This window comes from Chelonoidis abingdonii, chromosome 7 (genome assembly GCF_003597395.2).
Source record: "Chelonoidis abingdonii isolate Lonesome George chromosome 7, CheloAbing_2.0, whole genome shotgun sequence".
Lineage (NCBI taxonomy): Eukaryota > Metazoa > Chordata > Testudines > Testudinidae > Chelonoidis > Chelonoidis abingdonii.
The window spans coordinates 105,485,392-105,498,296 of record NC_133775.1 but is presented as its reverse complement, the minus strand read 5'-3'; the positions used below and the strand labels follow the sequence as shown (position 1 = coordinate 105,498,296).

Below are 12,905 nucleotides of genomic sequence, written 5' to 3'. Positions count from 1 at the left end.
GAGTCCTTGGAGGAATTTTCTCAGCCAGAATTCCTTCTTGGCCATGAGGAGGAGCTCGCTGGAGCAGCAGCTAGAGGGCGTGACCTTGCACAGCTGCTTAGATCTGCTGGCCCCTCTGGCTGGGAAGCAAGACTGGTGCTAGCTTGCACCAGTCATTGAGCACAGTGAATGCAGGGACTGCGATTGTATCTGCCCATTGCCCCTGACCATTGCACAGGCTCATGAAAGCTGCAGAAGGCTCTTGTACCCTCTTTTGCACCTTGCACAGCTCCAGAGCGCCCTCTCTACTGCCCCAACCAGCCCCAATAAACCATTCAGAGAGCTCTCGTCTGATCTAAAAGGGGTGCCTCAGACTTCGCCCTGAAGGCCGGCAGAGTTAGGCTCCAGCAGGCGCTTGGAACAAGAAAGTCACATAACCAGGGATGCTCCACTGGAAGCCCCTTGCCTCCAAGTCTTGGAGCAGCTAAGAGACTGGTCAATAAAATCACCTCAACTGATCTTAGCCCTCAGGAAGGTGCTCAGGAAAAGAGGAGGAGGCCTGCATAGTAACCAAAAAGACAACTTATTAGCCAACCCCAACACATAGGACCTGGTGACAAAAGGCTAGTTAATGACTGAGTCCAAAGCCCCAGTCGTTTGGCTGTAAATAGACAGCTGTGCCTGTCCAATGGGTAAGTCTGCCCTGCAGCTGGAGGGGCAGCAGTGCCTTTGGCTCATTTCTTTGTCACGCTGTTTGTGGAGAGCATCGGTGGGACCAAAACATTGCCAGGACGTGTTGTCTGAGAAACTCTGGGTGCTCTCGAGTTTTTAGTTTTGCAAAACTAGGCAAATAAGCACAAATCAGTAGCATCTGTTATTTATTTGCTTATTGTCTTGGGTTTGTAGTTCCAGTGTTTGGAATAAATTCCTCCCAGGGTGAACATACCTGCCTTGTCCTCATGATCTCCAAACACTGCACCCGTGCTGAAACGGCTTTGTGAACCAGGAGGAGCAAAAAGACAGGTTAGCTGGAGGAGACTCATAAAGGAGTGTCTTTTTGTTCAGGGGCATTGAATCCTAACTTGTCCCCAGAATCTGAACAAGCCAGTTACTGATGCTCAGCTTGTGTTTAGAACAGAAGGGAAATGGCAAACCCTTCTCTGATATTCTCACCCCACTATGCAGAGATTCACACGCACAGCTCCCCCAAGACTCACCCAGGAGGGATCATCCACCAGCTTCTACGAGTCCTTCCAAAACAGATTTCCCCTTATCTAGATAGATAGATGGATAGATAGATAGAGGGGGTGTCTGGGGATAAATGGGGGGGGGGTGTCTGAGGATAGATAGATAGATAGATGAATGTTTAAAATTCTACCTGTGCATTCTCCCTATTCATGGCCCCCTGGGTTCTACAGAAGACACTCCCCTATGAATCAATAGGGTAGGAGAAAAGAGGAGTTTTCACCTGAATTCACCCTGAAACTACATTTATATGCTTCTCTCTCTTTTCACTATCCCACCAAAGTTTTTAAGAGGAGTCGCAGGCAATGGACAACATTTTTCCCCCACTGCCCCTCCATTATAATTCAGAGGACGTTTGTGTGGTTAGTAATCAATGATCTGATTGTGTCATTCCCAGCCCCTGGTGCTGGAGAGGGAGTATTGGATTGCAGAGGATATTAGCAGCTTTGGCCCTAGTTTCCAATGCGCTGATAAAAAGCTGGGGACTACAGCAGGTCTCTTTCTTTCTTCTTCGCCTCCTTTACCTGCTCCTACAATGTAGCCCTGCCAGCTGCTCTTGCGTGCCTAGAGTCTTTCAGCATTTCTCGTTAATGCCAAATGAGAAGCTCCAGCATGGGCAGCTTCCACACCGGTAACAAGATACCAAGTAATCACTTGGCAAATGGAGTTCACTTGTGCACAGGCATCCTGAATGCCAGCACTACGGTGATCCAGATTAAACCCCAATGCAGCAGGTGGGGTCTGCAAGTAGCTGGGAAGTAAAGTCATGCAGCTGCTGCATGCTGCCACATGGCGGTGTGGTCTGGAGCACAGAGTGTGGAACTCGGGGTCAGAAGATGTTAGCGCCTTAGGATGGCAATTGTCTCACTGTGCCTATGTACAGCACGCAGAAGGGCCCTGATCTCTGTTGTGGCTTGTGGGTGCTACCACTATCCAAATCATACCTATTATAGCATGATGAATCACAGCACAGAGATGATTCCTTCCCACCTCCCAGCTCTTTACCAAGGGAAACAGGAGGGACTAAATCCCGCCTGTCCTAGCGTGCACTCTGAACCCACAGGGTGATGCAAGTATAAGTTAGAGCAGAATTTGACCTTACATATTACAGGAGTCCCAGCGGCAGCTAACAACGTATCTTTGGCCAACTGAAAAAGTGACAGGAGCTGGGTTTTGGTTCAGAGCCATTTCTAGAGAGAACGAAAAACAAAGGAAATAATGAAATGTCGTTAGGTTTGTTCACATTAAGAATGGTTTTCTCCTGCCCTGCCCTCTTCCTCCCCATTGTAACTGAGGATTGGAATGGTCCAGCAGTTAGAAGGAGGTGATCCTAGAGCAGCTTTCTAGAGACCTCACACAGCCCAGCATGATCATTTATAGAAGCAGTTCCCATCTAGCTGCTGGGGAGGACACAGAGTCCTTCTGTGCACTGTCCCAGCTATGCTGATTAGTGCACGATCTGCTTGAAACCCCTGCAAAAAATGGAGCAGAGCAGCTCCTGGCTTTACAGGCCATCTCATGAGCAGCACTCTCCACTTACCAGTCAAGGGCTGCAGGAGAGGACGGATCGAGCTGCAGGAGCAAGATGAGATGGACTAGTTGTTTTCCAAAATAGCAATGTGAACCTAATTTTAAAGTAGGTTTGACTTCTTGGGTGCGAAGTTTAGCGCTGGCGAAAGGTGACTGCCTTCTCCAGGCCAGCACCTACCTACTCCAGCTTCCCCCAAGACTGCCCTGCCAATTGGCAAGAGGAGACTTTTGGTTGCAAGGCTCATGTAATTCTTCAGCTTCCTGCTGAGGCTGCCAGCACAGTTAATGGTGAAGGTGGTAGTTCAGTCCACCACGAACTGCAGTGAGACGCATTGTAATTTAAAAGATATATACAGTCATCCCCCACCATGGACAGTCCCATGGGCATTTCATTTCTAACGCAAGGCAATACCTCAAAAGGTTTAGCTGGTGGAATGGTCCTATTGGCTGAATGTTCTTGGGTCCTGGAAATCCCAAGTGTTTGCCTCTTGCCTTGCACAGAAGGGGAAGGAGGGAAGCAGGGAGTGTTGAAAGCCCAGCGGCACAACGGTGTTTGCATCACTGCTAATTCTGGCTGTTTGGGCATGTTTTGCAGCTCGTTAACGGGGTGCCTCATCTCGGACACCGATGCCGTGGCAATATCAACGGGAACATTTCCTCCCTGCGTTTTGTGAGCAACGGAGAGTGGCACTCGGTCCTTCTGGAAATGAAAAGCACATCCCTCCATTTGCTCGTCAATAGCTTGGGAAATACGTCTCTCCGGCTGCCCGTGGCCTGCAGGATCTCCCCTTCCAGGAGAGATCTGCTCTTCGGGGGGATCGTCCAGTCCCAACAGCCCCAGCGGGTCACTCAGGGGTTTAGAGGTTGCCTGGATGCTGTCAGAATTGACAGCGAAGACGTGATGCTCCTGCCTGGGGACAGCCAGGCTAAGGGGATTGTGGAGGAGGTGGGGATAAAGCAGTGCTGCCCACATACCGGCGCCTGCAGCAGCAGCCCCTGCCTCAATGAGGGAATGTGCGCCGAGACTCACGGAGGAGGTACGTGCATGTCCCGCTGTGACTTTCTGGGCATTTAGAAATCAATAGTCTGGAGGCGAGCATGGAAAACAGCTGAGCTGAATGGGCCAATTTAAGGGGGCTGCCCCAGAGGAGGGGAAGTTCTGGCTTTTCACAGCGCTGCGTCTCCCAGCAGGCTGTCAGGGGGCAATGTCCTCAATCAGTGAAACAACACACTGGAAGCATTATGAAGCAGTCCTTGGCAGATCAGACTGGGTGCAGCGCTGTTTCTGGGTGGAGTGAGCACAGGGCCATGGGTTCAGCTGTATTTTCGTTCAGGCTTTTACAAAGCCTCAAGGAGCTGGAATAACGTGAGGTCTGGTCATCCCGTGATGTTCCAGCTCCTGGAAAGTGGAAACACTATGGGAAGACGAGATGTGGATTTGTTCCCATCCTATAAGTGACTCCCGGGGGCCGGGGAGGGAACCTGTGAAAGTCATTAACACAAGCTCATGCCTGCAATTCTCGGGTTCATCTGAACCTGGTTGCCCAGCAGTTATTTGTAGCAGGATTTCATCCATGTCGCAAACATGGGTGTATCTATCTGTGCACCTCATCAACCTCACCACTTCCCTGTGAGGCAGGGCAGTGCTATCATCCCCATTTCACAGATGGGGCGCTGAGACACAGAGAGACTAAGTGACTCGACCAAGGCCTCACAGGAAACCTGTAGCAGAGTTGGGGATTAAAGTTGGGTCTCCCAATCCCAGGCTAGCACCCTAACCACTGCACTACCTTTCCTCTCCAGAACATCCTGCTCTGATTTCTGTGGGTGAACATAGTGTGAGAGGAACTCATGTGGATAGCATAACATTACAGCACTGAGTCTCTTGAGACAGCCACTGCCCATGCTCAGGCTTTCCTGCTCTGGCTTCCATTCCCCTGTCTTGGGGGCATCTGGAGGCGGCTCTGATACAGCTACATGGTGATGGGAGACATGCACAGGGGAATCCTTTGAACCCTGTCTGTGCTTATTGATGTTTTGTTTTTCTGCCTGAGGTCTGCTGCAGAGTCCCACGCCCTATTGGGTTAGCAGCACTCAAAGGGCTGAGAGCACACCTCCCTCCTTCTCTCCCTGCCTGCCCCCTCCGGCAACAGGACTTAGATTCCTGTCAGTTAGGCAGCTGTTTAACTCAGGTGAACTTGTTCGAGGTAAAGTGCATAGACACAGAGTGTATGAGTGTACAACCCTGCAAAAGGGTGCATGTGTGTACAGGTGGACATGTGCACGTATGTGCAAATGTACTTGTGCAAGTGTGTGTGTGTGTGTATGCTGGAGTGCAAGGGCATGTGTGTTTGTGCGAGAAAGTGTTTGTGTAAATATGCTTGGATCTCATGCAAATGTCACAATAATGCCAATCAGCAAGTGACAGGATCACGCTCAGGGATACTGTGTGTGAGCATGTACATGTATCTGTGTTTGCATGGCTGGATGGTTGTGCCTGCCATGTGTATGAGTGTGTGCACATGTCTTAACTAGTGACGCGGAAGTGAGCCGGAACTTGCCTGAGTTACTCTATGCACAGAGGATGGAGACGTTTATTTTGTGGGTCATAACCAGGCACTTTTCTAGGATGCTCCAGGGTGGAGGGGCTGCACTTCCCCAGTGCAGCTTGCTATTGCATGGTGCGAAAGAGCTCAGCAGAGCGGTTGCAGTTCCCAGGATCAGAATTTGATTTGGCAGATACCAGAAAAATAGAACCTCAGCCACCCAACCCATTGGGTTTTCTCTCCTGCTGTTGACATGACAACCCCCATGGGGAAGTGGAACAAAGCGTGTCTGGACAGGAACTGCCTAGCACATGGCCTTTTGCTGGGCGCTCGGTGGGCTAAAGACTATCATCTTTAGACAACATCTCTAAAAGAGTCATAAAAATCTGCAGCCGGTGGATCAGCTTTGCCCTCCGGCGAGGGAGAGGGCCACCGGCTACATTTAGGACCTCACTTGAGCTGTACTTTGGCTTCCCCAGTGTTACAGGACAACACCTATGTGCTCTTCAGATGGCGCATTCAGGAGAGGCTCAGCGCTGGGCAGTTGTGGTGTGTCTTATTATGCAGCCTCAACCCCAGGTTCACCCCCGCTGCTAATTCCCACCGTGTCAGATTCCATCTCCAATACCAGTTCCCGCCTAGCTGGTGCAGCAATCTCACAGCTCTCTATCGCCCTCTCTAGGTTACACTTGCATCTGCCCGGTGCTGTTTTCTGGCGACCGCTGTGAGCTGGGGGACAGCCCGTGTGAATCCAAGCCCTGCTTGCATGGGGGCACCTGCCTCCTCTCCAAAACAGGCTACACCTGCCGCTGCCCAGATTGGTATCTGGGGGAAAGGTAAGGCCAAGGAATGGCTTTTTGACTGCATGTTCCCCTGTGCAGAGCCCTCAGCTTACAAGACACATTTAACTTTGGGCACCTTTTTCGTGGCTGGGGTGAATACCCAGGAACTCCACGTTCCTGCAGTTTACCTGGTCACAAATCTTAATACCCCAGACAGCCACTCCAAGATTGATTGCCATGTTACATGCACTTTTTGGATTGCATTCTCAGACTGTAGGAGGCAGAAGGTACCAGACAATGAATTAATCCCCCTGCGATTGCATTGTCACTAGCTAAGCCATGTACTCACAGTTCTCAGAGCCTGAGAGAATAATCTCCTTTAGTCGGCATTTCGCTGGGTGCCTGTGAATGTTTTGTTTGGTGCCGATTCAAAGTGTCTTCTTGTGAAAGAGCTGTTCCTAGAACTGTTCTTTTAACAAGTACACACTTCGCTCAGCTGTGTTACAAATTACCCGTGACATGTCAGGGCTCCTTCGGAACTGGGACCAGCACAGAGGATGCATTGTTCTGGGGAAGACTGATGACGGCTCTGTATGTGATACCTGTTGAGTTTTACAGCTGAAAAGCAAGTTGGTTAATATCAGCCAAGAGTCAGATCCTTACAGTTACCAAGTCACTGCTGGTGGGGATATTCCAGGGACCACATTTGTCAGACACCAGATCTGCAGTGCTAAGGAACATAGGAATGTCTACACTGGATCAGACCCAAGGGCCATCCAGCCCAGTATTCTGTCACTGATAGTTGCCAGCACCAGATGCTTCAGGGAAAGGTGTAAGAACCCTACAGCAGGCAGATATAGAATAATCTGCCCCTATAGTGGGTCTCATCCTGGTCTCCAATAATTAAAGACTGGCTTAAGCCCTGAAGCACACGGTTTAAGGCACCTTTCCAAATTATTGTTGTCATTAATTTTGATAATTCTGGCTATTCTTCATATCCACATTAGTGCATGTTCAGAATATGCATTCAGCACTGAAAGAGTTAACATGGCTCCAGAAGTAGATTTCACTGTGCATGCCACCTTGGGTCATCAGTAAGGAAGCAGTTACGCCTGCCGTAACCACATGTCCCTCTCTGGGCTCCTCGCTCCTGCCTGCCCTGCAACATGGCCGAAAATAGCCCAGCTCAAGTGGAATGTGAAGTGAATCTAGCACATCTCTACTGCCTTTCAGTTAAAGCTGCCCGGCATGTAGACAGGCCTCTTGGGTGAATATGAAGGTTGAAATTATACACCTTATTTTTGGGAAAATATGCAACTGATCACCAGGTGGTACTGATGTACCTGAAACAAGCTGCACCCGCTAGTCAGACAAGGTGGATGAGGTAATATCTCTTATTGGACCAACTTCTGTTGGTGAGAGAGAGAAGCTTTCGAGCTCCATGGAGCACGTCTGCAGGTTTGGGAAAGGTACTCTGAGCATCACAGCTAAATGCAAGATGGAACAGATTGTTTAGCACAAGGAGGTAGCCTTAAAAGGTGTGCGAATGTCTCCCTTAAATAAATTGTTATGCACGAGAAGACACTGAGAGGAAGCTGAAAAAGAAAAGTAATGTGATAAAAAAAGGCACCTGGAAGGCTGATGCTTCTGGATGGGAGGATCCCAAATCCAACTTTTCGAGCCCTGAAGGAGTTCAGAGTTCTAGAATCATTCCAAAGTTGATGGGATTCCTGTTCTATTCAGGAATGAGAGAGTGTCAGGTTTTTAAATGGGGGTAGGGATTTAGATCAGTATTTTGGTCTTGATTCCTCGGACTTTTCATAAAATCTCTAAGTGCCTAAGGGCTGGTCTTTACTGGAGCTTCTAGAAATTCATGCATTTGTCAAAGCTACTCTGGACACTCCCCAGATGTTTGCTCCAGGCAGCAAATATCTGTAGCTTCCCTTGCGGAGACAGCCTAGGGTAAACTACATCTGAGGAGGTTTCTTAAAGATCAGTGCAGTTCAAAGTGTCCCTGGATTTCCTAGCCTGATTTATCAGAGACTTCAAGAGTGGAGAGGTTCCAAGCATCCAGTTCTCCCCAGCAAAGGAGAGGAGTGTACTGGAGAAGAATCTTCCTCCGAACTTTGGAAAGAGGAGTTGTGTCTCTTGGCCTTTCGTATTGCAATGATCTGTTTTATGTCTCTGTGGTGTGGTGAAATGTATTGGTTAATGGCTGAGGAAGGTGGAGGCATTTTCAGGGTTACTTGGGTGGCATGACGGGGTAGTGCATCAACCTGCAGAAAACCAGGGAGAAGGAAATTTATGGTAGCCAGTGCTACCATGAAAGGACTAAAAATGGGGATAAAGCAGCTGCTCCAGTTCAAGTCTGCCTTTGAGAGCTGGCCATTCCTCTGCCCCACCCCATAAATCTCCTGCTAGTTGGGAGAATTGGAGAAAAGGGAACTTTGCTCCTGTTCCCTGAAAACTTATCATTTAACTTATTGCCAGGGGCAAGTCCCTGTGGGCCCTTCCTCGCCTTCACCAACAGAGGGAGCAACACACCACATTTCAGAGAAAGGCCCATTCAGAAATCAACCTCACAGGTTCCCCAGCCTGGCCCCACCTTCATCCAAGCTAGAGAACTTGGGAGCGCAGTGGACAGAAAAGTCCCACAAAATCCCCTGGTGGCAATACACCATCTCCTGAACTGAAGGGCTGGTTCTTGGCTGGCAGGTGTCCCCAGCTCTGATGGCCAGTGTCTCCCTTCCCCTTCCCCACTGCAGGTGTGAGAAGGTGGCTGAGGAATGTCAGGACAACCCTTGCCGGAACGCAGGGCGCTGTGTGAAAGCCGGCGGCTCCCTCCGCTGCATCTGCACGGGGGAGTACCAGGGGACATTCTGCACACAGAGGCTCGTTACCCCCGACATCGCGCCCACCAAGTGGGGGATGGGTCCCGAGGAGATCGGCGAGATCGTTGCTGGGGTGCTGGGCGTTGCCATCCTGGCGGCGGCCTTCGCCTTAGTCCGTAGGCGCTACTGCCGCCCCGCCAAGGCTCACAAGCCGGTGGCCAGCGAGGACCCAGACCTGCTCTCCAAAAGCGAGTTCTCCAAGAGTGTGGGGGTGGCCACACACGCCCCGCCACCTATCGAGCTGAACATCCTCAGCAACGGCCTGCACAACAACCTTGACAGGGGCACACCAGAGCAGCGCAAGCCCACCCCCACGCCGGAGTTTGTGACCTTCAGCTCGGGCAATGCCCAGAAACCCCGGGGCACTATCGTGTGCAGCGTGGCCCCCAACCTCCCGTCGGCAGCGCCGTCTTCCAACTCCGACAATGAGTCCTTCATTAAGAGCTCCTGGGCCAGGGAGCAGATGGGTCAGTGCTCCCCCTCCACATGCCCCTTCCTCCTGCTAGAGATGACTCCCCAATGCATTCGGGCTTCAGGCTTGTGAAGGGCCAACAGCACTGGCAAGAGCCAGCATAGTGTGGGCAGATGCTGTCCAAGCCTGTGCCACAGCCCTCCCCATGCGGTCTAGTCCCTACTGCTACACCCGACTATTCCACCTCCCAACCCCACCAACACCCATCACTCCTGACCTGCTACATCTCTCACATCTGACCAGCTACACCCAGTTATTCACCCCCACAGCCCTGCCAATACCCCTCGCTCCTGACCTACTACACCCGGCTATTCCCCCCACCACAGCCCTGCCAACACCTCTCACTCCTGACCCACTACACCCGGCTATTCCTCCCACCACAGCCCTGCCAACACCCCTCACTCCTAACCTGCTACACCTCTCACATCTGACCAGCTACATCCCCCTATTCACCCCCACAACCCTGCCAACACCCCTCACTCCTGACCCGTTACACCCAGCTATCCCCCCCCCACAGACCTGCCAACACCCCTCACTCCTAACCTGCTACATCCCTTGCACCCTGACCAGCTACACCCAGCTATTCACCCCCACAAACCTGCTAACACCCCTCAATCTTGACCTGCTACACCCAGCCATTCACCCCCACAAGCCTGCCAACACCCCTCAATCTAGACCTGCTACACCCGTCACTCCTGACCTGCTACATCCCTCACACCCTGACCAGCTACACCCAGCTATTCACCCCCACAGCCCTGCCAACACCCCTCAATCTTGACCTGCTACATCCCTCACACCCTGACCGGCTACACCCAGCTATTCACCCCCACAAACCTGCCGATACCCTTCACTCCTAACCTGTTACATCCCTCACACCCTGACCAGCTACACCCAGTTATTCACCCCCACAACCCTGCTAACACCCCTCACTCCCGACCTGCTACATCCCTCACACCTGACCCACTACACCCCTCTTTTCTACCTGTGCTCTCTTCCTTTCTCTCTAATATACCCAGATTTGGATGGATAGAGAGAGAGGGAAAGATGGCTAGAGAGGAAGAAGAGATAAAGAGCTATTGGGTGACTAGATGTATACTTATGTATACTTAATTCTGTCTCAGCACAGGGGATAGACTAGACGGCCTCTTGAGGCCCCTTCCAGCCTACCTTGCTCTGATTCCAAGTAGGAATGGCTATGGACAGCTGCTAACCTGATTCTGATTTATTTCCAGTATATCCAGCAGAAACCACCTACTGGCCTCCCAGGTACCACCCATCGGACGTCCAGGACCACCCCCACTACGACGTTATTCAAGGCCCTTTTCTGCCATCTCCCCATCCTCCTCCTCTTCCTCCTCCTCCCCAAATAGACTCTGAACCAGCTGGTCTTTATGGTGGCTTTCCCTTCCCACTAGACCAGAGCAATAAGCGGGCCCCCATCCCTCCACGCTACAGCAACCAGAACCTGGAGGACTTCCTGCCACCTGACCCAATGGAACTGTCCACCTCCCAGTGCCAGAACGAATACACCGCCATCAGCTACTACCCTTCCCAGCTGCTGCAGAGCGAGGGGACCCCCTACCCACCGGACGCTGGCTACAAAAGGGTGAGCATGCGCCTCAGCGTGGCCCAGCCATCCTACGCAGACTGTGAGGTGGGGCACCAGCCCGGCACCAGGGCCCAGCCAATGCTACCCCCACACTACGAGGGCTCTGACATGGTGGAAAGTGACTATGGGAGTTGCGAGGAGGTGATGTTTTAATGGGGCCGTATGCTTGAAACGAGAAGGAAGCAGCGTGAGCAGTGACTGGGACGTGTATGGAGGGAGAAGTTACCTTGTTTTAGTCCCCTCTCTCCTGGGCCATACAACGCCACCTGTACCCCATTAACAGCTTCCCCATGCTCAGTCGGGCTGTAATGTAGCATGGACTCTCATCCCTGGCGTTCTATAAATCGCTCCTGGTGCTGCTCCGGACTGGATCACAGCCGGGCAGAAAACACACAGGCCAGTGCTAAAGAACACAAAGGGAATTCCTCAGATGCCAACAGGCACTTATGGCAAATCACTCTTCATGCCCAGAGCTTCCTTAGACAGGGAGGCACCACCTCTCCCTGCCCTGGACATGGAGCCTGGTAGCAGGAGAGAGGACCATGGAACCTTGGGACAGTCGGTTGCCAGGGTAGCAGAAGGTGGGACTGGATTAGTTCCTCACCGTAGTCCAGGGAGATCTGAGCTATGTCTCTGAGCAGTCTCTTGTGCTTGGCTCCAAGGGCCTAAGGTGGGCTAATCATTCTCTAAGCAGAACTGTGGAGTTTTGATGACAGCCTGCCCCCAATGCCATCCATCCTCAGGGCTGGCGCCCCTCATGGCCGTGAGGAGGGAGAGAGAAGGGGGAATTTAGCCTTTACATTAGTTCATTCCTGGGCTTGTCTCCCTGCAACTGTAAAGAGCCCAGAAAAATGTCCATTTCTACAGGAGAAACTGAGCAAAGAATCCTGCCTCCCTAACCCACATCATGAGGTACCACAGGTTGCTGGCAGGAGAAGGCACAAGATATACAGGCAGACCTGAAATGAAAGTAGGTAGGTGTTTGACTGGACAGTTACTTCAGCACCTTCCCATCTGGAAATCTGCCAGGCTACATCTGCACTGCAAGTGTTACCGGTCATCTATCCACATCTACAGCATCCCTCGTGCTGGAGACATGGTTCCGTTGTCATCATATAAAGGGGGATTATTCATAAAGGCTGCTGGGTTCAGAGGGGAACCTGAGGTTCTCGCTGGCTCTCTCATGCCCAGACTCACACAGCCTATGCTGCTGAGCATCTCCACCCAAGGTCTGCCCAGGTCCTGGCCTAGGGATCAGGGACCCAGAAAGAACTGCTGCCTACACTACAGCAGCTCACTATGTGCAATGACCCACAGACATGTGAATGTGCGTCCTGTGCATGTGCGAGTGTTTGTGTGCGCGTGTCAATGTGTGTATGGGCGGCCATGAATATCCGCACGTCAGCGGAGGAGGAGACAGTGTGCTGGTTCCTCCCAGGTCCCCTCCCGGCGAGAAAGGATTATTTAAGATGGGATTCGCTTGGATCTCCTTGTGCTTGGGAATGGATTGTTTCTCTGAGAGAGTTTATCTTTTTCTGTTTGGTCAGTTTTTGAAAGCAATTAAAAAAGAGGCAATTTTGTATTATTATTTTACTTGAAAACTAACTGGAGCTCCTTTGTAAGCGCCAGGCAGCTGCCTAGCTCAGAGGAAAGACAGGCATGAGGTGCATCATTTGGATCTGGATGTCCTACATTTCAGGCGCAATCAGATTCTGGCTGTTGACTGAACCCGTTCTAAAGACAGAGGGCACCTGCACATTTTGGCTCTGGATCTGGCTCAGATTTCAAACACCCTCAAAGTCTGCAGGCCTTTGAATCCATGGATTTGGGCCCCGGCTCTAGAGGGTGGGG

The 12,905-nt window shown here is 51.4% G+C and overlaps 1 protein-coding gene across 1 annotated transcript in view; it reads left to right on the top strand.

The window, feature by feature from the left end:
• The window catches only part of FAT2 (FAT atypical cadherin 2), a 77,206-nt gene extending 64,584 nt beyond the window's left edge, over nt 1–12,622 (top strand). Inside the window, 4 exon segments of the mRNA XM_032771750.1 lie at nt 3,350–3,791; nt 5,983–6,136; nt 8,848–9,440; nt 10,678–12,622. Coding sequence (XP_032627641.1) covers nt 3,350–3,791; nt 5,983–6,136; nt 8,848–9,440; nt 10,678–11,207 — 1,719 coding nt within the window. The 3' untranslated portion in view covers nt 11,208–12,622.
• The last annotated feature ends 283 nt before the right edge of the window (nt 12,623–12,905 follow it).